Source organism: Camelus bactrianus, chromosome 4 (genome assembly GCF_048773025.1).
Source record: "Camelus bactrianus isolate YW-2024 breed Bactrian camel chromosome 4, ASM4877302v1, whole genome shotgun sequence".
NCBI classification, from domain to species: Eukaryota; Metazoa; Chordata; class Mammalia; order Artiodactyla; family Camelidae; genus Camelus; species Camelus bactrianus.
This window is the reverse complement of record NC_133542.1, coordinates 74,684,540-74,710,869: the sequence shown is the minus strand read 5'-3', so window position 1 is coordinate 74,710,869 and position 26,330 is coordinate 74,684,540. Positions and strand designations below refer to the sequence as shown.

At 57.6% G+C, this 26,330-nt stretch overlaps 2 protein-coding genes and 1 non-coding gene across 14 annotated transcripts in view; 2 read left to right on the top strand and 1 right to left on the bottom strand.

Annotated features, from left to right (window-relative positions):
* RALGDS (ral guanine nucleotide dissociation stimulator) overlaps window positions 1-26,330 on the top strand; it is a 62,060-nt gene that overhangs the window by 33,969 nt on the left and 1,761 nt on the right. For 7 of the 12 annotated variants that reach the window (XM_074362489.1, XM_074362488.1, XM_074362484.1 and 4 more), the window contains exons 5-18: window positions 744-937; window positions 1,165-1,613; window positions 2,351-2,566; window positions 2,879-2,982; window positions 3,436-3,520; window positions 4,786-4,854; window positions 5,269-5,355; window positions 5,819-5,851; window positions 6,152-6,273; window positions 6,465-6,560; window positions 6,844-7,045; window positions 7,214-7,456; window positions 8,672-8,786; window positions 10,607-14,141. In XM_074362489.1, the coding sequence (XP_074218590.1) occupies window positions 744-937; window positions 1,165-1,613; window positions 2,351-2,566; window positions 2,879-2,982; window positions 3,436-3,520; window positions 4,786-4,854; window positions 5,269-5,355; window positions 5,819-5,851; window positions 6,152-6,273; window positions 6,465-6,560; window positions 6,844-7,045; window positions 7,214-7,456; window positions 8,672-8,786; window positions 10,607-10,782 (2,191 nt within the window). In that variant the 3' untranslated portion in view covers window positions 10,783-14,141. The other 5 variants (XM_074362486.1, XR_012506592.1, XM_074362485.1 and 2 more) reach the window with 5 other exon arrangements.
* TRNAA-UGC (transfer RNA alanine (anticodon UGC)) lies at window positions 15,978-16,049 on the top strand. The gene has a single exon. It is a non-coding gene; the product is annotated as a tRNA-Ala (tRNA).
* On the bottom strand, window positions 17,314-26,242 carry CEL (carboxyl ester lipase). The gene is made up of 11 exons (XM_010955915.3): window positions 26,134-26,242; window positions 23,786-23,939; window positions 23,573-23,695; window positions 23,177-23,374; window positions 22,441-22,571; window positions 22,187-22,294; window positions 21,970-22,087; window positions 19,662-19,848; window positions 19,296-19,499; window positions 18,052-18,249; window positions 17,314-17,681 (listed from the first exon to the last, which is right to left on the bottom strand). The coding sequence occupies exons 1-11, from the start codon at window positions 26,197-26,199 to the stop codon at window positions 17,399-17,401; spliced, it is 1,770 nt and encodes a 589-aa protein (XP_010954217.1). The 5' UTR covers window positions 26,200-26,242; the 3' UTR covers window positions 17,314-17,398.

The window sequence follows — 26,330 nt, the reverse complement described above, 5'->3', positions numbered from 1 at the left end:
AAAGGAGTCAGGGAGCTGTGGCTGGGGTCCTGAGTCCCCAGGGAGAAGAGGGGAGGCTGGGGGCTCAGAGCCGCCCCCTGAGAACATCCATCCCCTCCCAGATCTGGGGCCCAGGACAGGAGATGTGAGGGGCGAGCTGCTCACACGTCGGCCTCGTGCCCCAGTGTGAGTGCTCAGCTGGGGCTCACGAGAGCTCAGTCGGGGCTCGGGGGCCGGCCGTGTTCCCAATCCCGAGAAAAGTGTCACCAGGGGAATGAGGCTGACACGCGATGCGGAGACAAAGGCAGCCCTTCGGGGCTGAGCTGCAGGCTCAGGTGCGCGAGGCCCAGGAAAGCCAGGCAGGGGCCACGCTCTGCTCGTCCCCTCTTCCCTCACACACTCATGCAGCACCTGCCGTGTGCCGGCCAGGCCAGTGTGATGGAGTAGACGTGACCCTCCCTGCCCTCCTGCAGTTTCCACTGCAGTGAGGAGGGCCTGGGGTCGGACAGGAGTGAGTCAGGTTCCCTGAGAAAGGGAGAGGTGGTCACCACGGATGGAAGGCTCCCTCCCACGGAGACTGCCCGCCCCACCTGCTGACCAGGCTGCCCCTGTCTGGGTGGGCTGGGGCGGGGCTGGCCTCTGGATGGGCAGGGATGGGCCCCAACACCCAGCCGCCTTGGAGGTGCCATGGGAGGGCAGTGCAGAAGGAAAGCCCAGGCCTCTGACTCTGTCGTGCCCCGTCCCGCACCACTGCCTACCCCCAGTGCCATCTCCTCCATCCTGGGTACCTGGCTGGACCAGTACTCAGAGGACTTCTGTCAGCCACCGGACTTCCCCTGCCTCAAGCAGCTGGTGGCCTACGTGCAGCTCAATATGCCTGGCTCTGACCTGGAGCGCCGCGCCCAGCTTCTCTTGGCCCAGCTGGAGCATGCTGACCTCACCGAGACAGAGCCGGAGGGTGAGGAGATCCCCGGGGGGGGGGGGGCGGTGTGAGCACATGGGGAGGGGCCCCAGAGGCCACTGCTGGGCCAGGAGCAGAGGCTGGCCTCAGACCACCCATGTGGTGGACCAGAGTCTGGGAAGTCATCCTGGGGTGGTCTTGGGTTGCAGCTCCTCTTGAAGGCGGTGGCGTGTTTTTATGTCTTGAAAAGACATGAACGTTGCTGATCATTTATCCTCTTGTAGCTCTTTCTCCAGCTCCGGCTCGGAAACCAACTCCAGAGCGAGAGCCAGCTCCAGGTCTAACACCCAGTTCAGTGCCAGCTCCAGAGCTTGAGCCAGCATCGGCACCAGCTCCAGAGCTCAAGCCAACATCAGCACCAGCTCCAGAGCCCGAGCCATCATCGGCACCAGCTCCAGAGCCCGAGCCATCATCGGCACCAGCTCCAGAGCTCGAGTCATCATCGGCACCAGCTCTAGAGCTGGACCCAGTATTGGCACCAGCTCCAACCCCAACTCCAGAGCCAGAACCAGAACCAGCTCTATTGCAAAGTCTAGAGCTAGAGCCAGCTCTAGCACCAGAACCTCCCTGGCCTTCGCCTGTGCCTGCAGAGAATGGGCTGAGTGAGGAGAAGCCGCACCTCTTGGTGTTCCCTCCAGACCTGGTGGCAGAGCAGTTCACACTGATGGATGCGGTAGGCAGCTCTTCTCCACAGGGCGGGGGGGGGGGCAGGGGTGCACCTTCCTCCTGGCATCTGCTGCCCAGACCTGCCATTCCCTGTCCAGAGCTGATGCCCTGCTGCAAGTCTGAGTTCTGTCATTACAAACCGTGTGATGTAGGCAAGTTTCCTAACCCCAAGACCTCGATTCCCCTCCAGACTGTGGACATGGGACCTCTCTGCACAGAGTGACAGTGGATGAAATGAGGTGGAACAATAGAAAGCCAGGGTGGGGAGAGGTCTGGCCCACTTGGTGGGGGAGGGGAGCTCACCAGGGTGCAGCCAGCTCCATGGGTCACTGCCCCCCCCCTTCAGCACTTAACAGGCACCTGGTGTGTGCCAGAGGCCATGGCGAACACCAGAGAAAGCCTCTGGTTGTGGCACCCACATGAATGTATCTGGATGGGGGACAGACCTACGGCGTGATCAAGGGCTGAAAGCACCTCCTGTACATGCAGGGGTGAGCCCCTTCCGGGCCTTGGAGTTAGGATGGGCGAGTGAAAATGCCGAACTCTTTCCTGCCGGTTCATCCTGGGTCACCATGTGCTAGGCACCTGCAGTGGGCAGGGAACAAAACCCAGATGCCCCATCCTCAGCTTCCTGAGCCCCAGCTCTGACTGGTCACCCTACCTGGGACCGGGGAGGGGGCGGGGGCACTGTGGATCCTGAGCTGGGGTATGGCAGAGCCAGGTGACACGCCCCCTGCTCCCCAGGAGCTCTTCAAGAAGGTGGTACCCTACCACTGCCTGGGCTCCATCTGGTCCCAGCGGGACAAGAAGGGCAAGGAGCACCTGGCCCCCACCGTCCGTGCCACCGTCACGCAGTTCAACAGTGTGGCCAACTGCGTCATCACCACTTGCCTCGGGGACCGGAACGTGACGGCCCGGGACAGGGCCAGGGTGGTGGAGCACTGGATCGAGGTGGCCAGGGTATGCCGCCCAGGGCCCGGGGGACCCCTTTTCACCCCTGTCTGCCCTCAGGCTTGTGGTCTATGGTCTGAGCCCCTGAACGGCCAGGGGTCCTGCCTCCACAGGGGCACGCAGACTGGACCCACACAACCCACTCACTGCCTGTGCGCCCACTTCCTCCTCGCGGTCCTTCCCTGGGTAGAGCACAGATCTCCTCCTGGGAGTGCCTCCCGGGGCTCAGGTCTCATCTGGGAGGGGTGGTCCCAGCCGAGGGGGACTGAAACTGACCAGGTGGAGCTCCAGCTCCTCAAGTCCTGTTCCCCTCCCTCCCAGGAGTGCCGAGTCCTCAAGAACTTCTCGTCCCTCTACGCTATCCTGTCTGCCCTGCAGAGCAACTCCATCCACCGACTGAAGAAGACGTGGGAGGAAGTTTCCAGGTGGGCAGGCTTCTCCCTGGAATAGTTCCCACAGGGAGCCTGGGACCTGCCTGGGGGCAACGCATCCTGGAGGGAGGCCCCGGGGTGGGGCAAGGTCTCAGGGCCCATTGGCCTCAGGCCAGTGGTTCTGCCTCAAGACCCAGTTTCCTTATCTGTCAGGTCCTGGATTGAGTCACTTTGGAGATTTTCATGTGTTTACGTCACAGCCGTACAACTCTGTCCACTTGAAATCATAACTAGCCAACACAAAGCCTCTCAGTAAAAAGGGGAATGAGGGCCCCAGGTGACCCACGAGAGCCTGCTTCGCCCCCCAGGCCCATGGAGCCCTCAGGGCCCAGCAGAACCCTGTTTGAAAACCGCCCGACCAGGGAGCTTGTGTCTCTGGGTTCTTCAGTGTTTCTGCACGTGCACCCCTCCCCACGTTCCCCACTTTCTCCTTCCTTCCTCCTCCAGGGACAGCTTTCGAATCTTCCAGAAGCTGTCGGAGATTTTCTCGGATGAGAACAACTACTCCCTGAGCAGAGAGCTGCTCATCAAGGTAGGGGGGCTCGGGGGTGGCCTTGCGTTGCAAGTTGCTTTGGAAAATTCCCCTGGGCTGTGTTTGGTCTGTGGGCAGGTGAGGGGCAGTTGTGGGGGACAGAAGGCCCTGGTGCTGGGATGGAGTGGGGGAGGAGCAGGACTAGCGTCTCCTGCATCCTCGCTGCTCCCTCCCCCTCAGCACTCAGCTTCCCCCAGGTGGGGGGGGGGGTGGATGGGGTCAAGGACAGGGGGTCTTTCCCTTCCCCAGACCAGCCCAGCCTGTGCCCACCAAGCCAGGCCCTGCTGCTCCTCTGTCCGCACTCACCTCCAAGGGCTGTGCAGGGCCGGCACTGCAGGGGTTGCCCGGCACCACAGGGGCTGCCCAGCTGCGGGTCCAAAGGACCAGACCCGGGAGGCAGGTCTGGGTGCTGAGGACTCCTCACTCGGCCCCGGGGCCGTCACTACAAATGAAGCTCAGGGACTCTTCTCGAATTCTCAGCACCAGCCTTAGTTGGCCAGGACGAATGCCTGAGACGGCTGTGACAGGTGTAGGGGGGCTAATGCATTCACAGGGGTCCTTCCACGGCAGCTTCCATGCAAAAGAGGAACCAGAGTGTCACCACCCAGTGCTCCCAGCAGCCCCATCTCACCTGTGAGAGGTGGCACCGAGGAGAGCCCTGCTGAGTGGATGAAGACAGAGTTCTGTGCAGGGGACAGCCGGGGGGCTCCGTGGGGACATGAAACCTTCAGCAGGGCGGACACCCCAGTGTGCTGGGCAGGCGGGAGCAGGCAGAGTCCCTGACCCTCTCTCCCTGGCTCGCTCAGCTGAGGACCCAGCACTCAACAGAGGCACCCAGGGCCTGGGGGGGAGGGAGGAGCCTGCTCTCCTCGAGTCCCTCTGAGTCCCTTTCAGAGGCAGTCACTGCCCCTCTCCAGACCTGTTTCCTCTTCTGGAAAGTGGAGGAATGATGACTGCGAAGAGGGGGGGCAGCACAGACACGGTGACAGTGACGGGCGTGTGACATTGTATCCCTGGAGACCCTGAGGGGCCAGTGTAGTCCTTGTCTACACTGTCCAGCTGAGGAAGTAGGCTCAGGGGGGCAAGGCTGCTGGCCCAAGTTCCCACACCCCGTGAGCGCCGGAGCGGGACTTCAGATCTAGAAGTTGAGTGTGCTGGGGGTGGCCGGAGTGTGTGCACGAGTGACCAAGGCTGGGGGCAGGTCTACTGGAGAGTAAAGGGGGGAGGGGCCAAAGGCCTCACTGGCCCTGTCCTCGGCCCTGCAGGAGGGGACCTCCAAGTTTGCTACCCTGGAGATGAACCCCAAGAGAGCCCAGAAGCGGCCAAAGGAGACGGTGAGTGTGCCCGAGGCCTGGAGAGGAGGGGCTGGCCCAACCCCTCCCCTCCTGTGGGCGCACTGGCCTACGTGCCTCTTAGACCTGACCTCCCCTGGGCCCCAGTGAGGCTGCGCCCTGACCCGCTGGTGTCCCTGGCGGACTAGCTGTAGCCACCAGATCAGGGAACTGGAAGAGCTGGGCTCAGCAGGGATGTGGTGGGGAGGGCCCGGGACCGTATAACCTTGGGGATTTGCCAAATACAGGGCTGGAAGGTGACTAGAGGGAGTTTGGGAGGGGGACTTGGAGGAGGTGGCTAAACATCCCCAAGCTGCTCCAGATGAGAGGCCTGAGTGGGAAGGAGGCTGGGGCTGAGGGGTTTTCAGGGCCAGGGCCTGGGGCCTTGGTCATCCGCCCCCCTCCCCCATGTCACAGGGTGTCATCCAGGGCACCGTTCCCTACCTGGGCACATTCCTCACAGACCTGGTGATGCTGGACACCGCCATGAAGGACTATCTGTATGTGAGTGAGCCCGAGGGCTGGGGTGGGGGCGGGGTCTGAGCCTTGAGCTCTTAGCAGAGGGTGCAACTCCCGTGAGAGCCCCCTGGCCTCCCTGTGTCCCAGGAACACCTGCCCACTTTAGCAGCAAATGAACAGAGCTTGGTGCCTGGCTGGTGGGGCTCAGAGCCACAGGGGGTTTGGCCCAGCAGGACACAGCCCCTCCCCCAGGCGGTGGCTGTGACTGGAGAGAGGATGGACCCTCGAGGTTCGGGCATATTGTGGCCAAGCGGGCCTTTCTGCCCAAGGCCTCCAACTGGCCTCAGAGGATTGGATGGGAGGTCTCTCAGCCTCTACCCACTTCCCCCAGCCCTGGTGCGTGCTGCCCTGCCCCCTGCTGTGTGCTCTGGGTAGTGCAGCCTGAGAGGGGGCAAGGGGTGGTCATGGGCAAGGGGACACTTTCTGACACTGGCCGTCTGTTTTCCAGGGGAGACTGATCAACTTCGAGAAGAGGAGGAAGGTGAGCGGTCACAGCCTCATGGGAGAAGGGGGCGGATGTCGGGGATGTTGACGGGTGGAGATCAGAGGCCCCCCTGCGTAGAACATCTGGCTCCCCCCCCCCGCCCTGTTACATTTATCCTGAGAATTGGACTCAGGGTAGGGAGGGGGACCATCTCCCATGGAGGGTGGGGCAGAAGGTCGAATCAAGGACAACTTCCTGGAGCGGCTGAACCCAGTTCTGAGAAGAGAGTGGAAAGAGAGGACCCGGCAGGCCCTGCCCACCAGGCCGTCACCATCCTGTCCTTCCCTCTGGCCCCAGGAATTCGAAGTGATTGCCCAGATCAAGCTGCTCCAGTCGGCCTGCAACAATTACAGCATCTCGCCCGAAGAGCACTTTGAGGCCTGGTTCCGGTCCCTGGAGCGGCTCAGCGAGACGGAGAGGTGAGGCTGGGCAGGAGCTGGCACAGCATGGGGTCCCCGGGCCGGCTCCGGGGAGCCCATGGCATGGGATCGAAGTCAGCCTGGGACTGTTGCCTGGTGACAGCCAGGTACCTGGACTTTAGCTGCGGGGCAAGTGCTGGGAGGGAGACCCGAGTGTGACTTCTGGTAGCCAAGCTGCTGCTGTCCCATAGCTACAACTTGTCGTGTGAGCTGGAGCCCCCTTCCGAGTCGGCCAGCAACACCCTCAAGGTCAAGAAGAACACAGCCATCGTCAAGCGCTGGAGCGAGTGAGTGCCGGGGTGGGCCGGGGAGGGCTGCCTCCCGGCTCAGGGTGAGAGTGGCTCCGGACAGCTGGCACTGGGATCCCGGCTCCTCCACTGACAGCCCTGTGACTGGGGCCATTCGCCTCACCTCTCTGGGCCTCAGTTTTTTTCCCCTGTAAAATGGGGTGATTTCAGACACTGGAGCCGACAGGGCAGCTGCCTGGGTGCTTGGCACAGAGCATGCGGGGCAGGGGTGAGACGTGTCCCAGGAAAGGCCTCTCCCAAGTAAATTAGTCCTTCTGTGCAGCCGCCAGGCCCCCAGCATGGAGCTCAGCACCAGCAGCAGCTGCCACTCTAAGTCCTGTGACCAGCTCAGGTGTGGCCCCTACCTCAGCAGCGGGGACCTTGCCGACGCCCTCAGCGTCCACTCAGCCGGCTCCTCCAGCTCTGACGTGGAGGAGATCAACATGAGCTTTGTCCCAGAGTCCCCTGATGGCCAGGAGAAGAAGGTGACGGCCCCATCCCTCCTCCCTGGCAGCCCTTCCAGCCCTGTACCCGCCAGAGGGGCCAGGAAGCCCCAGCTCCTGCACAGGTTCCTAGAAACCCCCAGAGCTGGACACTGGTCTGGGGGGCCCTGCCGGGCCCAGGGCTTCTGCTGACCGTGCCGTCCCCCGCAGTTCTGGGAGTCGGCCTCCCAGTCGTCCCCGGAGACCTCTGGCATCAGCTCAGCCTCCAGCAGCACCTCCTCCTCCTCAGCCTCCACCACACCCGTGGCCAGCACACGCACCCACAAGCGCTCCGTCTCAGGGGTCTGCAACTACAGCTCCTCCCTGCCCCTCTACAACCAGCAGGTGGGCGACTGCTGCATCATCCGAGTCAGCCTGGACGTGGACAACGGCAACATGTACAAGAGCATCCTGGTGAGCCGGGCGGGCGGGCTGTGCCCTTGGCCCCGCGCTCTGCATCAGGCATCACCCCTGCCCTCCTGGAGATGGCCTTCTAGTGAGTGAGGAAGGACAGATGGTCAACCAGGCACAGAAATAAAGCAGCCAGGGCACCGACGGTGATCAGCGCTGAGGGCAGTAGACGAGGGGTTTACATCCGCGGCAGGAGAGGGGCGAGGTGGGCCTCACTGATAAAGCGCCTGAGTGTGGGGGAGGGAGCACCGTGCAGTGTCCTAAGACAGGAGTGTGCCTGGGGCTTGGAGGAGCAGTGAGGAGGCGCAAGGTGAAGGAGCAGAGGTCCGGGAAGTGTCAGGGGCCTGGACCTCATGGTAGGGAGATCGGAGCCACTGTGCGTTGGAGCAGAGGGGCAGCAGTGACTTTCGCCTTCGCCATGGGGGACAGGCTGGTGCCGAGAGATGCCCGGGGGCAGTTGCAGGGCTGCTGTCACAGTCCAGGTGGGGAAATGCAGTGGCCACACCAGGCTGGTGGCTGTGGGATGGCCGGCAGTGTCAGACACTGGATGTAATTTGAAGACTGAGATCGAGGGGGTGGGGGCTGAGGAGCTCCTCTCATCCTCCAGAACTCAGGCTGCAGAGGAGCCCCTCACACCCCGCAACGAGCTCTTGCATCCACCTACACTGGGTTAGGTGCCCTGTTCACACAGTCATCTGTGTGACCTGAAGTCCAAGACCGGCCTGTGCGCTGGCCCTTGGGGTTGAGGCAGGAGGGATCGGCCTGCACCGTCCACCCCTGCAGCCTCCAGCCAGTGCGGTCCTGGCTCGTAGGCGGCCGCTGGGTGTCCAGCCAGCAAGCCCCCTCTTCCCCCCAGGGCTAGGACTAGACGCTGTCCATATCCAGGCTCACTGGTACTGTTGCCCTGGACGGGTAGGGTCAAGAGGGCAGCCACAGAAGCAGGCAGTGTCCCTCGGTGGTTCGGGAGGCAGTCTTTCTGGAAGTGGGGGGCAGTTGGGAAGGACCCATCGTCACTGCACAGAGGCCTCTCCTGGAGGGCAGGAGAAGGTGGCACAACCCCCCTGGACCCCGCACCTGGCCAGAGGCTGTGAGCCCCTGTGCCCAGGGCCGAGACAGCCTGAGGGTCCTCAGCTGCTGCACTCTGGACCCTCGGGCTGCTCTGGACCCTCGGGCTGCTCTGGACCCTCGCCCTGATGGCCTGTCCCCTACCCCATCCAGGTGACCAGCCAAGACAAGGCTCCGGCTGTAATCCGCAAGGCCATGGACAAACACAACCTGGACGAGGACGAGCCGGAAGACTACGAGCTGGTGCAGGTTATTTCGGATGATCGCAGTAAGTAGGGCCAGTCCGGGGCCGGGAGGTGGGGGGGGGCACCATGTCCTGGGAACCACTGCCCCAGGAAACATGCCACCAGGGAGGGAGTGGGCTTTGTACACCCTCCGGCCTACCCAGGGGCAGCCCTGGACTCCCCCCATGTCTCCTCGCTGGCCCCTGGTGGCTGCTGGGCCCCTATTACGTGCCCTTCCCTGGGCATGGACAGTCAGTGGGAGACCTAGTTAGGTGCTAGCATCGTTAAGGAGAAGAGAGAAAAGGGGGCCAGGAGGCCAGATGGCAGAGCCCACAGGCCATTCAAAGGAGTACCTTCTGGCCAAGATGGGAAATGCATCATATCTGTTAAAATCTATGCGCATATGACACTGTTTTAGTCCTTTCTGGCTGCAGTAACAAAATGCCACAACTGCTGGCTTGTAAATGACAGAAATTTCTCTCTTGGTTCTGGAGGCTTAAAGTCCAAGATCAGGTTCTGGTGAAGGCCCTCTCCCAGGCTGCAGGCTGCTGACTTCCGCTGTGTTGTCACATGGTGGGAGTGGGTAGGGCACTCTCTGGGGTCCCCTTTATAAGGGCACTAATCCCATTCGTGGGGCTCTCCTGTTATGACCAAATTGCCTCCCCGAGGCCTCACCTCCTAATCCCATCAGGAGTTAGGATTTCAGTGAATTTAGGGAGGATGCAAACTTTAGGCCATAGCAGACACTAAACACGGAGGCTACCAGGGTGCAGCTTGGTTTTCTGAAAACTAGGAAAGAAAGAATCAGAAACAAGCAGACTTGGAGCCAGACAGCTGTGGCTCGGGGACCTTGGGCAAATTCCTCTGTCCTCCTTGCCTGTGTTCCCGTCACTACCATGGAGATAAAACAGGTCGGGAGTTAATCCAGGTGTCTGTACACGAGCTCATGTGTGTGTGCGCATCCCAGAGTTAGTTGCCTTGACCGCGGGTACTGCCATCACTCTGTTTCCTTTCCCGTGAGCTGATCGCCCACTCCCAGCCATTGGCCCAGATACTTAGCGATGACCCCCCACGAGGCCTAGAAGTTGCTTTCTAAATCCCCCCTCACCTTCCAGCACCATGTTGGTGAGGTAGGCAGGGAAGGTGGGACCCCCATCTTCCAGAAAAATAAGACTGAGGCCAAGAGAGATTGAAGACCTGCAGTAAGAGCCACTTGGTGGGGCCAGAGCGCGTATTCCGGCTCAGCAGGAGAGAGCGGGGAAGAGAACCCAACAGCAAGTACCTGCTGGGAGCCCAGCACACGGGGGCTCGGAGGCCTCCCTGGACCCTGGCGCAGAAGGCCTGGGGCAAAGCCTGTCCTTTGCTGGGACCAGAGCCCTTGTCCCGAGTTGGACAGGATTCAGGGCAGGTGCAGGTGGTCCGGGTTCTAGAAAGCTTGTTCTAGCTGCTGATCCTACTTTGTGGAGGTAGCAAAGGTGTAGGGGTGGCACGACCTTTGCCAGCCCGAGATGTGGCCTTCTGGAGTCAGAGTCTTTTTTATTTAAAAAAACAAATTTTTTTTGTTTTTATTTATTTATTTTTTTATTGGAAGTACTGGGGATTGAACCCAAGACCTCATGCATGCTAAGCATGCGCTCTACCACTGAGCTATACCCAACCCCCAGAGTCTTTTTTAAACAAGAGTCCTTAGGTTTCATCAGTGCCTCAGCAGAGTCTGTCCCAGGTAGTCCTTGGTGACCCTGGAGTGGCGTTTGGAGTCTCAGGTCTCTGGATCAGACCTGCCCTTGTGGGGGCTCTCAAGTGGTGGGGTGTCCTGTGGGGCCCCCATGAGCACAGCTGAACCCCCCTGCCCTTCCCTGACCAGAGCTGAAGATCCCTGACAACGCCAACGTATTCTACGCCATGAACTCTACCGCCAACTATGACTTTGTCCTAAAGAAACGGACCTTCACCAAGGGGGCAAAGGTCAGGCATGGAGCCAGCTCTACCCTCCCCCGAATGAAGCAGAAAGGACTCAAGATTGCCAAGGGCATCTTCTAACTGGTCCCTAGCTGGCCAGCCCCAGAGCCACCCTTTCCAGGGTCTGGCTGGCCAGGCAACTAAGCACTTACAGACTGCAGTGGCCCAGGCCAGCCAGGCGGGCACCTCTGCCCAACCTGCCAGCCCAGGCCACCCCCAGACTCCAGTTTCACCCTGAACCTCTCCTGCTGCCGGGATTGACGCCTGTGACCGATGGGCTGACCTGGCCTCCCGTGGACCACTCGCTGCCTTAGGTGCCTTCTGCTCTCTGGAATCAGAGGACTAGCTGACTTTTGCCAAGGAGCACTGCCAATGGGCACGGAGCCCTGCCTGCTGCCGGGCACTGCCCTCTGTACACTTCCCTCACACCTTGCCAGGTGTGGGTTACTGCCAGCTGTGCCCATGGGCACCCCAGGGCACCCACTCATCCACCGGGTCTGACCACTGCAGTCCTCTCCTCGTGCCCTTGGGGGGGTCCCGGCCCCTCCTCCAACCACTCTGGCCTTTCTCAGGCTGCACCAAAGAGTCCATCATCAGGGCCAACTGAGAGTGAGGGAGTCTCACCCACTGCCCACTCCAGCCCTCCCCCGGGAGAGGAGAGAGAGACCCTCTTCATGGACCACACTCTTAACCTGTGAGCAAGGACGGTCTCAGACGAGGCCCACTAATGTCGAATCTCGCAATGCTGCAAGTGGCATTCACCACTGCATCCTGGGCTGTGTGAGACCACAAGGGACGGGGGTCAGTGGGGAAGGAGGCTTGTGGGGGGAGGGGGTGGGGATTGAATATTTGTATAAAAGGTGAAAAGAAAATGTTTACCACTTGGGGAGGGACAATATTTATTTGTTGTAAATAGCAAAGGCTAGACTTGAATATTATATTAAAATTCTGTTTCTACTCTAGCCTAAGTGTTGTGGCTTGATTCTTTCATTGCCTGTGCTAATTTAAATGAGGTGCAGACTCTCACATTTCTGTGTTCAAACAGGAAATTTTGCAGGGTTACTGGGTGGTTTTATGCAGGAGAAGTGAGAAGGGCCAGCCTGCCTGTCATGGCTCACGCAAGGAAGCACAGAAGTCCACCTGCCACAGAGCAGATGGTCACCTCAGTGTCACTAAACTGGACACCAAACTGAGACAGCCGCTCAGAACCCCTGCTATTCGAATTTGGAAGTACTCTCACATGGCATAGCAACAACCCCTGAAATGCAAGTGATTTTAAAAATAACATTTTTAACAGAAAATGGTGGAGTTGGGGTCAGTCTCTCCATGGAAACAATTGTTAACCTGGGGGTAAAAAGCTATCAGAATCAACAAGTTGGGGGCTCTGGAACCTCATCGGACACAGCAGCCAGAGAAGTACCTGAGGAAGGATGCTGCGGCTGAACTTCAGCAGTCAAGGGAACCTCTGTCAGGTCACACACTGACCCCTGGGACAGTGGGACGGAAGCTGCAGTGACTGCACGAGGAACACAGGTTTGCAAAAACGGTTTGGAAGAGTCACTGAGAAACAGAAGGCTGCAGCCCTCAAGCAACGGAACAGCCCCAGAGGAGGGAGAAGATCTGATTTCCAGAGTTACCATATTATAATACTCAGTATCCAGCTCTCAACAAGTTACAAAGCATACAGAGAAACAGGAAAGTAGGGCTTGTTCAAGGGGGAAAAAAGAATTTGACAGAAACTCTATCTTAACATCCCTAGTCAAAGACATTAGGTCAACTGTCTTAAATATGCTCAGGGAGCTAAAAGGAACCATGGACAAAAAAAAAATTTAAAACTAAAGAGAATCAAGAGAACAATGTAAGAACAAATAGGAAACCTAATGAACAGATAGAAATAAAAAGGAACCGAATGGAAATTCTGGAGCTGAAAAGTTCAGTAACTGAAAGGAGAAACTTAACTAGAGGGATTCGCTGGCAGATTTGAGCCAGCAGAAGAAACAATCAGTGAACTCGTAGTTAAGGCAATTGAAATTATTCTGCCTGAGGAGCAGAAAGGAAAAAGAATGAAGAAAATTGAACACACCCCGAGGGACTTTAGGGACACCATCAAATGTAACAACATATGCATAATGAGAGTCCCAGGAGAAGAGAGGAAGGAACAGAGAGATTATATGAAGAAATAATGGCTGAAAAATCTCAAAATTGATGAAAGACATAAATCTACACATTAAGAAGCTCAATGAACTCCAAGCAGGATAAACTCAAAGAGACCCACCCAAGATACAGTATAACACAGTTGTTGAAAGACAAAGAGGAAATATTGGGAGCAGCAAGAAAGAAAGAATTTGTCACAATGGGGTCCCCGATAAGATCAACAGCTGAGTTTTCTTTAGCAACCATGGCAACCAGAGGGCAATAGGATGGCATGTTTAAAGTACTGAAAGAAGAAGAATTCTATATCCAGTAAACTATCCTTTAAGGATGAAGGGAAATTAAGATGTTGCCAGATAAACAAAGTTAGAGTAGTTTGTTATTAATAGACCTTCCTATAAGAAATGCTAACGGGAGCCCTTCAGGCTGAATGGAAGAGCACTAGACATTAACTCAAAGCCAAATGAAAAAATAAAGAACCCTAGTAGAGGTAACCAGTAGGCAGTTCTAAAAGAGTGTATTGTTGCACTTTTGTTCGTAACTCTTCTTTTTTGCTATATGATTTAAAAGGCAGATTCATAAAACAATAGGTATAAATCTATGTTAATGGGAACAGAACGTATAAAGACGTTATCTGTGACAACAACAAAAAGAGGGCGGGATGGAGGTAACAGGGCTGTGTGTATACTACTGAGACTAATTCGGTATTATTCAGGCTAGGTTGCTATGAGTTTAAGATGTTCACTGTAATCCCAAAGGTAATCTATAAGAAAAAATTTTTAGGAATATGCAGGAAAGGAGGGAATCACAATGGTGCACTATTGAAAAATTAACCAGGTCCTTGAAAAGCAGTAATGGCAGAATTGAGGATCAAAAATCATGGAGAACAAATAGCTAAATGGAAGAAGGAAATCCATGTTAGTAATCACTGTAAATATAAATGGGTTAAACTCTCCAATTAAAGGTCAGAGTTCAGGGGGAGGGTAGAGCTCAGTGGTAGAGCGCACGCATAACGTGCACGAGGTCCTGGGTTCTATCCCCAGCACCTCCTCTAAGAATAAATAAATAAACATAATTGCCCCCTGAAAAAGTTGGAGTTTGACAAAGTGGATTTTTAAAAAACATGACCTATCTACAAAGATACAAAAAGTTTGAAATAAAAGGATGGAAAAGATATTCTCTAAAAATAGCAAACAGAAGATAGCTTGGTGGCTATGTTATTATCAGACACAATAGACTTTAAGTCAAAAAGGTAACAAGAGAAAAAGACAGTATTGATGTAAAGGTTCCATCCATCTAGAAAGCAGCGATTGCAAACACATCCCCAGAACACATGAAGCGAAAACGGGTGTAATTGGAGAGAAAAGGAGACAGTTGGAGACTTCAGACCTCACTTCCAATAATGACTGGAACAACCAGACGGAAGACCAGGAAGGAAACAGGGCGTGAACAGCACAGTAAGGCAGGTCAGACCCGGTGGGCGTGTGCGGAGCGCGACAGAGAACACGCCTTCTTTTCAAGGGCATGTGGTGCCTTGGTCAGCATAGACCGCGTGTTAAACTGTGGAACAAGTCTTAATAAATTTTAAAAGCTTGGAGTCAAAGTATCTTTTCCAATCACAGTGGAATAAAAACAGAAATGAACAGGAGACGGGACGCTGGAGTACTCGTAAGTGGAGATTAAATAGCACTTTTCCGGTGGGGGGTAGAATTAGGTTTATTATGTAATTAATTTATGTTTCAACAGAGGTACTGGGGATTGAACCCAGAACCTCGTGCATGCTAAGCACACACTCTGCCACTTAGCTATACCTTCCCCCTCAAAACAGTCTTTAACAATCAATGGATCAAAGAAGAAATCACCAGGGGTATTAGAAAATTCCTCGAGACGAATGAAAACAAAAATGCTACGTATCAAAAAACTTATGGGATCTAGTGAAAGCAGTGCCAAGAAGAAATTTCACCTACATTAAAAATACGGAAAGCGTTCAAATCAGTGACCTAACTGTACACCTTAAAAAGCTAGGAAAAGAGCAGACTGAACCCAAAGCTAGCTGAAGGAAGGAAATAGTAAAGATTACAGTGCAGGGCTGTGCATCCTTGGCCCCCACCCAGGCCCCGTGATCGACCCTTTACCTCCTGGAATCCTTGTCTCTGGCCTCAGAATTCCTTTTCCTATGGCTTTTATGTCTGGGAGAAATATTTGTAGTGCAGCTTTTAAGGCTACAGCTGGCCTCATTCCTTAAGCATTTCTGCTACTTGTGAACTAGAATTTCCAGCAACTCTAGGATTTTCTGCAACTCTTTCTACAATTGATTTCACCCAGAAACTCACTAGAAGACCCTCTCTGTCAGGCACAGGGTGGCCGTTCATCCTCGCCGGCATCCGATGAATCCAGGCTAAGTGCTGTTTTGCTGGCGTAATGGTGCTGATTCCTGCCAGTGAAGGAACCCTACACCATCCCTCTCTGGCCAAGGTGAAGTCAGAGCCATGTGGTTCTGAGGCCCACTGTCTTATGCAGTCACCAGTTTTCAGATGCAGCCGTGTTGGTACCGACTTTGTCCTGAAGGGTAGCTGGGCAGGTGCCCTTAGAGCTTGCAGCCCCCCAGATGCTGTGTTCTTTGTCCAAGTTTGTTTTGGTTATGTCACAGGGAGGTGGGTGCTTTGAATCTTTCCCTTGGGGAAGGTTGCAATATGGAGCATGGGGGCAGGGGATGGGGCTGCCACCAAGACTCCCAGCCCATGGGCGTGCTTGGGCACAGCCTTGCCACTGAAATACTGAAGCACCTTTCATCACGGTGGTAAACAGACTGTCCCAAGCTCACCCACGCGTTTCCCCTGGGCTTCACCACGAGAGGAGCTAATATAGTTAATGCTTGGCCCCGCTGGGAGCCTCCAGGACCCTGGACAGCCTCCAGCCTGCAACAGGTATTTTCAGCTTTGTCCCCAAGATACAGCTTTTAAAGGCAAGAGCCAGGTGAAGACAAGATGTCCCCACGCTGTCTCGATGGTGTCACCCAGGCCCACAGCAGGGCTCGCCTCTGCCAGGGAGGCCTTCTCCGTGCAGCCCAGGGACTGAACACAACCCCAGATCCTGGCCATTCTGATGCACCCCAGCTGGTGGGCGGGACTATAGCTCAATGGTAGAGCGTGTGCTTTGCATGCGTGAGGTCCTGGGTTCAATCCCCAGTACCTCCATTAACAGCAACAACAGCAAAAAATAATAACAATAATAATAATAGCAGTGGGGAAACCTGGGTTCTGATGCAGCCCAGGCACCCGGGGGTGTGATGTCCTGAGTGACAGACACAGCTGTGCTTTCCCCCAGCAAGGGAGAGAAGTGCCACGTCCCAGGACTGGCCAGGCCCAAGGAGGTTCCGAGAGTGGACCCAGCAGGTAGAAACACTTAGAGTCGCCAGGTGCTGATGTGGTGGAGGAGGGCGTGTTGCGCCCTTGGGCTCCGTCAGCTGAGAGCAGGGACAGCTGCCGGGAGAGCGCGCGCTGCCGCGGGGGTCTTTCACGAAACCTGAAGGCCCTTGGCCAAGCCGGGGAGTCCAGGGCAGTGATCCCAGGCCAGCCTGCGGTCTCCGCTGCTCCTTGGGGGGCCAGGTTTGTCCCCACCACCACCACCACTCCACTGCGGGACTCGCTCCCCCAGCCTAGGTCTTCTGTCTGCGACTGGAGAGGGAAAGTGGTCCGAGGGCCCCTGGTGCTGCTGCCCCTCCCACCCCAGGCTGAGCTGCTCAGGACTCTGGAATCTCTTTTCTGAGCCCTCACCCCCACCCGACAGAGACTAAAGAATGGGTAACGGGAAGGGAAGATGCCCCTGGCATTGCTGTGAGCACTGGCTTTGGGGTCTCTGGGTTTGAATCGTGCTCTGGTGACCTTGGGCATGTGCCCAGGGCCAGGCTCCCAGACTCCCCAACTCTGACCTCTGCCTCCCATCCCCTACCTTTGCCAGAGCCCAGGGCCCAGCCTCTCACATCCTTTGCTTCTGACCTTCCAGTGTGATGCTTTCTTCTCTCATTGATATGGATCCAGCTGGAGGCAGAATCTGTCTCTCTTCCCAGACCATAGTTAGAACACAGAGGTCCCTCACCGCACCCAGAGGACCTGGATGTGGCTGGACTCACTGGTCCAGAAGAGGCCACCGCCTGCAGAGCCCAGCTGTCCTCCTGCCTGCGGCTGCTGCCACCCTTGCCCACCCTTTGGGGCAGAGCCCAGCCCCTCGGAGCCAGCAGACTTGCATGGAGGGGTCGACACCTGAATCCCAGTCCTGGCTCTGACATTTCACTGCTCCAAATCTGTTTCCTTCTCTGTAAAACGAGGATGGTCCTGTCGGCTTTCTGGAGCTCGAGGACTGGCAGATCATGGGGAAATGCGTTAGCCCTGGCACCTGATGCTATAACCACAACTGAGAGCCCCCTGCCTCCAGCTGGGTAGCAAAGAAAGACTCCAGACAGAAGGATGAGGCTTTATTCGGGAAGAGCTCAGGAGGGAAGGTGGGCCCCGGGGCCCCACCCTGTGGCCTCTGGAGGCCAAGGACCTTAGAAGCCAATGGCTATGGGCATCCGAGCCACCTCAGAGTCCCCCATGGGGGACACAGGGGTGGCTTCAGAGTCCGCCATGGGGGGCAGGGAGGTGGAGGCCTCGTCGGCCACCGTGGGCAGCGCCTGGTAGGTCAGCGTCCAGTAGTTCACGTAGCTGGTCCGCAGGTGCTGCTTCATGGAGCTGCTGTCCATCTCCTTCTTGATTTCCAGGTAGTCGCCGCCCTCCTGGGTGTAGGGATCCCAGTTCGCGGGCACAGCTGACTCGCCCACGTTGGGGTCCCTGCGGAGTAAGCACAAAAAGGCTGAGTGACTCTTCTGTGATTAAAAGTGCTTCAACCCTCAAAAAAAAAAAAAAAAAAAGGAGCTGGGTGGCTGAGTGGGGTCTGGAGGCTCTGGGAGGCTGGAGACCCACGTCCCCGACTCAGCACCGCCCCGGGTTGTCTGGGCAGTCCTCCACCCTCAGGCCGAGTGGAGCCACTGGGACATTTTCCTGCATCCTGGGCGCTGGCTGGGCATGTGCACACCCTGGGGCCCAGCCAGGAGCTCTTATCCTTACACAGACAGGGGTACCGAGGCTCAGGGAGGTTAAGTGTAAGAGAGGGAACAGGGACTGCAGGACAAGGCGGCAGGAGGCCTCACCCCTGCCTTACCCAGTTCTGGCAAAGTTGGTCCAGTAGGCGATCATGATCTTGGAGATAGTCCTGTCTTGGGCCCGGTAGCCCAGCGGAGTGGCGAAGGGCTTCCCGAAGACGTACTGGAGGTCATCCCCGTGGTCGGCCTCCATCCAGCTGGGGTAAAGGGGCATCCGCGAGGGGTAGGAGAACAGGTAGCTGTAGGTCTTGCCGCTCCTGGGGCGGGGAGGGGAGACCCCCCAGGTTGGCAGGGTGCTCACCTGGGGCCGCGCATCCCAGACGTGGGCCCCAGGGGAGGCCGTGGGGCGATCAGGGAAGGGTCTGGGGAGTTCCTGCACAACTCAAGCACCATCTGGGTCCCTACACCTGGGGAAGGGAAAGCTGTGGCCAATTTACAAATTCACGGGTTCTACGATTTCAGTTGGATCTGTCCTTTGCTTCACCAAACGTATTTAAGGCATCTTCCTTTTGTAATTCAGGATCAAGGAAGGTTTTTTTCTCTGCAAATGAATTTGTATTCTTCATGTGATTGGACAAGATAGTATGTGCCCTCAGATGTTTGCCTTTTGGCCTCACTGACAGGAAGCTCAGAGCTAAAGTTCTTGCCAAGCTTTCATCCTAGACTTCTAGGGGTGATTTTATCTCCCTACTTCTATTTGTTTGTTTTTATTTTTGAGGAGGGAGGTAATTAGGTTTGTTTTGTTTTTTGTGGCTTTGGTTTTTTTGGATTTACCTTTAATGGAGGTACTGGGGATTGAACCCAGGGCTTTGTGCATGCTAGGCATGCACTCCGCCACTGAGCTATGCCCTCCCTCCTCCCTACTTTTTAAGCATTCTTAACTTATTTTTTCATTTTTCATTGGCTATTATTATACGGAGGTTTTTAAATGTGGCCACAGGCTTAAGTTATTTTGCGAGTTGGCAAACTTGAAACCCATCACAGAGATCACCACCCAGTGTTCTCTCCTCCTACACAGCCGGAGGGGTGGAAGGCAGACTCAAGGACTCTCCGATAAAAGGACTGTGGGGTGTGGGAGGGCGTGCAGGGCTGGGCAGAGGCCAGGAGGCTCACAGGAGGGTTTCATAAAGCCTGGGAGGGGAGGAGGGGCTCTCTCAGGCCCGGTGAGGCCTGGGCAAAGCAGGCGGCGCTGCACAGGTGGGGACCCGAGCAGGCTTTCCCAAGCCTCCCGGACACCTGGGAGCCACCCACCTGCACGGCCTCCCTGATCCCAGGTGGGCCTCCCCCACCCTTCCCTCCTCACTTGGCGTTGGCCCTGTGCTGGGCCACGGCGACCTCCGTGGGTATCAGGAAGAGGATGTCGGTCTCAAAGTCCACCACGGTCTTCTTCTTGGTCTCCTGGGACGAGTCTTGGGCCCAGGGCTCGGTGTAGAAGTCAAAGGTGGCGTTGGCACCTCTGAGCCCCTTGTCAATGGTGAGCCCGCTGACCAGCTTGTAGAAGTCCTCCCTGCAGGAACCAAGCCAGCACTGGACCCTTTGCCCACAGGAGGGGATCTGCACCCCTCTCTGCAGAGGGCCACGGGCGGACCACCATCCCCACCATGGTGCTGACTCCCTCATTCTGCCAACACCTCCCGCAGCTGCCCTGGGCCCCACACTCCCAGCTCACGCGGTGATGCTCTTTTGGGGGTTGTTGATGGCTGGCATGTCGAGACCGGCAAAGAGGTGGGAGTCCATGTTGTTGGAGCCTGCTAGGTAGTCGATATCAGCGGTGTTGGCGTACAGGTTGATGGGGTCATCGGGGATGAAGTCTCCATCAACGACGGGGACGAAGCCCAGGTAGTGCAGTATGGGGTCTGGGTGGGAGAGCGGCAGGTCCTCACCCCTGCCGGCACCCACCTGCCCTCCCCTTGACATCCGAGGCAGGAGCTGACGTGGCCCTGACGAGGCTGTGGCAGAGATCTGCCTCCTCTGTTGGAGAGCAGGGTTGCTTGGCCACAGCCCTACGACGTTCGGGGCAGGAGAATTCTAGGTCGCGGGGGCCGTCCTGTGCTGTGTAGGGAGTTGAGCAGCCTCCCTGGCCTCCACCCAGTAGACACCAGTAGCAGCCCCTCTACCCCCTCCTGAGCTGTGAGAACCAGAACAGTCTCCAGACTCTTCCCTGGACACAAATTCACCAGCACTGAGAATGTGAATGAAAAATATTGCCAGCCCAATCGGTAAAAAAAGGACGCTGTGGCCATCAAGTCATTTGCTGCTACCACTGCCCCCAACAGGAAGCGGAGGGAACTCAGGGTGGAGACAAACAGGCGGCCCAGCCTCTGCAGCTCCCCCAACGGTGTCCCCTGAGGGACTCGGGGTGGGAAAGCACAGGACGCTGGCCCTGGACGGCTCAGGGGCAGATCAGGGGAGCGATTTCAATGGCTCAGATCTTTGCACCTTCCCATACATAAAAAAGCACTGAATTCCTTAACTTGCGATATCTGGTTTTCTTTAATTAACAATACTCTTCTGATGTCTGACTCCCTGGTCTTTGGGGCAAAAACGCCTGTATATCCTGGCTCCTCCCCCGCCTCTTTGGAACAGTCCCTCAGAGCCATCTGAGAGGCTGCCTCCCAGGCTTGAGTCCTCAGAAAGTCCACTGAATAAAACAGAACTCTCAACTTTTAGGACGTACATTTTTCAGTCAACAAGAACCACTGGTCCAGGGCCCAAGACTGTCCTCTCACTATAGCCAGTGGCCCTTTCCTGTCTCCCTCGTCTTGCTGGGCCTAAATCAGGAAGGAGGAAGACCTGGAAATGCCAAGGGGACCGATGGAGAAAGCGGTGCCCCCTCTCAGGCCTGGGTTCTAGTGCGCTACCCAGAAATGGTGCGAGGCCTGCACATCCCTCCAGACCCCAGAACTGGCCCGAGAGCACCAAGTGGCTGGTTCTCGGCAGCTGGATGCTCCGCTGTTATTAGGTCTGGCCCGTTTTCCCTCCCGTTCAGCTCTAAAGGAAATGAAGTATTTCTGCAAACCTGGGGTATTGCGACCAGGACCCCCATCGGACACCAAAATCCGGTGGCTCGAGTCTCTTATGTAAAATGGTGTCGCAAATATGTAAAATGGTGTCGCAAATATGTAAAATGGTGTCGTATTTGCATGTAACCTACCCACAGCCTCCCGTGTACTTTAAATTGTTTCTAGATTACCTATAATACCTAATACAATTGTAACTGCTGTGCAAATAGTGGTAAATTCAATGTAAACACTATGTAAATAGTTGCCAAGAAGAGGCAAGTTCAAGTTTTGCTTTTTGGAAACATCTGGGATTTTTTTTTTTCTCAACATTTTTGATCCGCAGTTGGTTGAATCTGCAGGTGCAGAACCCTCCGATACAGCGTTGGTTTGCACCTGGGGCCATGTTGCTGGCTGCGGTTTCGTTCTGCCGGGCACTCATAGTCTAATTCCCATTAAGTAAAAGTGCCACTGTTACGGCCCCATCGTGCTTTATCTTAGAAGAAGGAACAAGAGCGAATTCTCGCCTACTGGGCTGACGAGACTGGCACTCATAGGCCTTTGCTGCTGGAGTCCCCTGGCCTTCCTGGAGTGTAGAGCAGCAGAGCTGGAAGGGCCAGATGCTCCAGCAGGTGTTCAGGAAATGTTTGTTGAATGAATGCTTGGAGGAAAGAATGAGTTTGTCTAGTATAGAGGCTCTTGGTCTCCCCTTGAATCTCACCCAAATTTTGTGCAAATGATCGCATACATATGCATTACTGGGAATTGGGGCCCAAACATTCATCAGCTTCTCAAAGGGGTCAAGACCCACGGAGGACAGGAGGAAAGACTGGCCACTCCTCCCCTTACAGCCGGACCATGCAGCTAGCTGCCCGGGGGCACCAGCCAGCCATCACTTCCTCTTCCCTCTGGGAGCACGGCCTTCCCTGCTGTGGAGCCCCCATGCCCCCCACCCCAGCCCCAGCAGCCCCCACTCACACTCCAGGCCTATCAGGGGCAACTTATAGGCCAGTGTCAGGGCACGAGGGTCGGTCACCTTCAGACACCCAGCCAACCTGGAGGTGTCGTCCACGGGGCAGCCCACCTTCTCTGCGATCTGGGGGTTGGGGAGACGCAGTGGTCAGGGCAGAGAATGTGGGGTCCAGGACAGAGAATGGAAAGGAGGAAGGAATGGAAAGGTACCCCCACTCCCTACCTTTTTGGCCCAGAAGAGGGGGTTCTTCTGGATGGCCCAGGGGCTCAGTGCCTGGCCACTCTGGCTGATGGCTCGCTTGAAGAGGCCTTTGTTGTAGGGAGAGAGGGTCTGCAGCACACAGGGGTCCTGTCACCCACCTTGGCCCACAGGGGACGCCCAGGACACCCTGCCTGTCAGCTCCAGCTGCTCCTTATCCCCGTCAGCCCCCTCCCACACCCCTGGGGGAAGGCCCTCCCCTCCAGGGGTCCCCAGACCTGCAGAGAGACGCTGGCGCCTCCGGCTGATTCCCCAAAGATGGTGATATTGTCAGGGTCTCCCCCGAAGGCCGCGATGTTCCTCTTCACCCAAGCGATGGCCATGTGCTGGTCCCGAAGGCCGTAGTTACCTGGGGGCGGGGCGGGGGCCTGAATCCTGGACTCTTGGCCAGGGCCCACACCCTGGCCCACACAAGGTGCACAATCCACGTGAGTGGGGTGAGAGTGTCCCCGACTGCAGGGAGACTGTGGAGCCCCAGGATGGTGCGTGGAGGGTCCCCAGGAGGCTGGTTAGGTGGGTCTGGGTGGGTGGGGCTCAGGATAGGGGAGGGGAGCAGAAGGGCCAGGCCTGTGCAGCGCTCCGCCCCCACCATAGCCCCTCTTGTCTGTCTGTGGCTTCTGTGTCGGCCGATCCACCATCTTAACGTCCCATCTCCTGTCTCTTCCACGTGGCTCCCTGCCCCGAGGCGTGGGTGTCCTCCTGGGCCTCCCCCCGGGCATCCCTCTGGGTCTGGCCACCGGCAGCCTCTTCGCTTTCACTGCAGCTGCCAAGAGGCTCCTCCTGGGGCTCACAGTCCAGCTCCCCCTCACTCTGCAGGTAGGATTCTGCGCCTTTCCAGGGGACTGTCGGGGGGCTGTGCTGAGGGGGCGCCCCACTGGGCTCAGCTCACAGGCCGGGTGCGCTGGCTCCTCCCTCCCCCCCAACCCCGCCGCGAGCCCACGGTGCCCGGCGGACCTGGCAGGCTGGAGTCCCCGGTGCTGAGGAAGCCCAGGGGGCCGACGCGGTAGTTGAAAGTGACCACGATGACGTTGCCCCGGGTGGCGATCTCCTCGCCGTCGTACAGGTAGTTGCTGAGAAAGTTGGCCCCCTGGCTGGACCCCATGAGGAAAGCACCTCCGTAGATCCAGATCATGACAGGCAGGTCGTAAGAGACTGAGGCAGGGGGAGCGGGCTCGGTGACCCCAGATGCACCCCCTCCCGTGCCCCCTCTCCACTCTGTGCAGATGTCAGGGAAGTTCAGCTCTGAGGCCCCCAGACCCGACCAAGGGGCTGGGCCCGGGCCTCTGGCGGCCTGGGGGGCTTCCCGTGGGAGCGGGGGAGGTGGCGGGCACGGCGGGGGCGGGAGCTGACCTTCACTTCCGCCCTGGGGGACCCAGATGTTGAGGTAGAGGCAGTCCTCCTCCCCAAAGGTGTCGTCCTGGGTGATGGTGGCCTGCAGGCATCGTTTCTTGAAGTCCTTGGCCTCCAGGGTCCCTGTGGGCGGCCGGCGGGGCTGGTGTGAGGATGGCGGGCGCCCCGGGCCACCCCCGGGGCTGCAGGGCCCACCACACCCCCGCCTCCCACCTTGCCAGCCGGGGTGCTGCTGGGGATTCTCCAGGGCCTTGGGGGCGGCAGCGAAGGGGATGCCCTTGAAGATGTCAACAGAGTCGCCGCCAAAGAGACTCAGCTTCTTGTTGAAGCCTTCAACGAAGCCGCCCTCCGTATGCACGGCGCCCAGCTGGACGGGAGGCCGAGGTCAGGCAGGCTCGGGCTGGTTAGTCTCCAGCGCGCCGGGGCCACCCAGCAGGCCCTGAGTGCCCAGAGGCTCCCCAGAGACAACGTCAAGAAGGGGCCCATCTGCACCCGAGACCAAGACTCCTGCCGCCTGCCCACGTGGCTTGAGGAGCCAGCTCCCTGCCTCCCCCGCCCCACAGGGTGTCCTGCTCCCTGAATCTCACGGAAAGCTGGTCCCACCCATGTGTTCTCACTCAAGGAAGCCCTTCAAGGAGGCCGAGACAGGTGAGGTGAAAGTTGGGATTCTTCCTATGGCCCTCTGTGACCTTGAGCCTCAGCTTCCCCATCTGTAAGATGGGTGAAAACACTTTCTCCCTCATGGCCTGTTTGCCTGTCCGGCTGCCGGCAGTGGGAGATGCTCTGTGGATACTGACTGTTTCGTGCCCAACTGTGAGCTACCTGAGCCGTGGGCCCTTCTTTCTCCTCCTCTCCTCCCTCCCTATGGTGTCCAACCAGCCAGGTCCCAAGTCTCCTCACAGCCCCTGTGCTCCAAGCTGGGCAAGACCCCAGACCCACCTGAGGTGGCCAGAACCACTGCTGTGTATGCAGCCTTTGCACTGAGCTGGTCCCACATGGGCCAACATGCCCCGTCCTCACGAGGGGCCTGGGGGCTGGCGCTTATCTGCCCATTTTTCCTGTAGGGAACTGAGGCTTTCTTGTTTGAAGCTGCCCTGCTGGGATGTTGCTGCCTGACCTCAGAGCCAGGCCCTTCTCCCTGCGGTCTCCACCCTCGGTGCTCCTTCCCGTCTGCCCGCCAGGGCAAGCGCACAGGTGGACACCTCCCAGCTCTCACCTGTGCTAGATTCCAGGTGGGCAAGAGCAGGGCAGCCCCACATCCCAGGCCTGGCTGGGCCCCAGCTGCCCTCTGAGGTCTAGGCTAACAGGGGCCCCCTGGCCTCGCTGGGGTGCGGAGTGGGGATGGCTGGAAGTGGAGAGAGGAGGGAGGCAGAAGCAGGTGCCTGGGGGTCTGGGCCCAGGAGGCAGGCCCCGGCCGGCACCCCTCCCCCCCTGTTTTTCCTGACCAGCTTCCCCAGCTGCTGGGAGAGGGAACAGGGCCAGATCAGGGCCTGGGGGACTGGAGATGGCTGCTCAAAAGTATATCTGTGTGACGGAGATTGGCCTGAGGGCCCCGGGGGTGGGGGGTCCCACGGCATGGGACCCCGGACTTCATGGCAGTGTGGGGAGGGGTGTCACTGGCTGCTGGAGTAGCATGGAGGAAACCAGTGTCCTCTCAGCATCCAGAGAACAACTCCCTCGAAGGGACCTCCTCCTGGGGGCAGGAGGGGCCCAGGACCAGTGCCTGGACCTCCTTCCGGGCAGCAGGGGTGCCGAGAGCAGGGTGGAGAGACCAGCTTCGGGGGGCCCTGTTGGAGTCCTTATTGGGAGCAGGGACTGGCCGGCGCCTGCACTGTCTGCATGTGGCTTGGCTGGTGTTCCCTCCTGGAAGTGCTTTCCTTGCCCCATTTCTACCCAAGGGAGGGTAGATTTTATAGCTGCCCCGGGAGGGTTAGCTGGGCCTCCTGGCTCTCACTCCGGAGGGGAGCTGTTGCAACCAGCTGGCAGTCACCTCCCCCTTGGGAGGAACAGAAGCTGGAGATTCCATTAGGAGGCAGATCCAGGGTTGGACTAGCCCAGGTTCCAGACTGCTGCTCAGCCACTGAGGCTGTGTGATGCTGAGCGAGTTGCTTGTCTGCTCTGGGCCCCTGTCCCCCTTTCTGGGAAAGGGGACGACATCGTCGTCTCTAGAGAGAGGAAGGAGCCCGAGGGCTGTTACAGGTCTGGCAGCTGACTCAGCAAGTAAAAACTCAGGATGCCCAGTTACACTTGCGTTTCAGACAAATGATGATTTTTTTTAAGTATATTTATGTCCTAGATATTGTGTGGAACATGTATCAAAAATTCTTCCTGGTTTAGGTGACGTTCGAGTTGGACTGGGCGTTCTGCCTTTTATCTGGCAGCCCGACTCACCCTGCAAAGGAGAAGCAAGCGCTGCTGGGGCTGCTGCTGGCTTCTCTTTCTCAGGCTGGGCCTTTCTGCCAGTGACTTTGTCTGTCTTCCCTCTGCTGGGCCCCGTCCCCAGTGTTCCCGGGTCTGGCCTAGCGGACAGAGAGGGGCCCCTCTGCTGGGCGCTCGCTTACCTTCGCTGCACTCGCTACTGCCAAGCAGCAAGCAAGGCCCAAGACGGCCAGCCCCGGGCGCCCCATGGTGTGTGTCTGCCTGTATGTGGCCCTCCCTCTTGGCCTGCGGGTATTTATGGGGCCAGAGCCAGCCGGGAGCCCGGGTTGGCAGCTGCCTGCAGAGGGTCTCTTCCCCCTTCTCCTAACCTCTGCCCCTT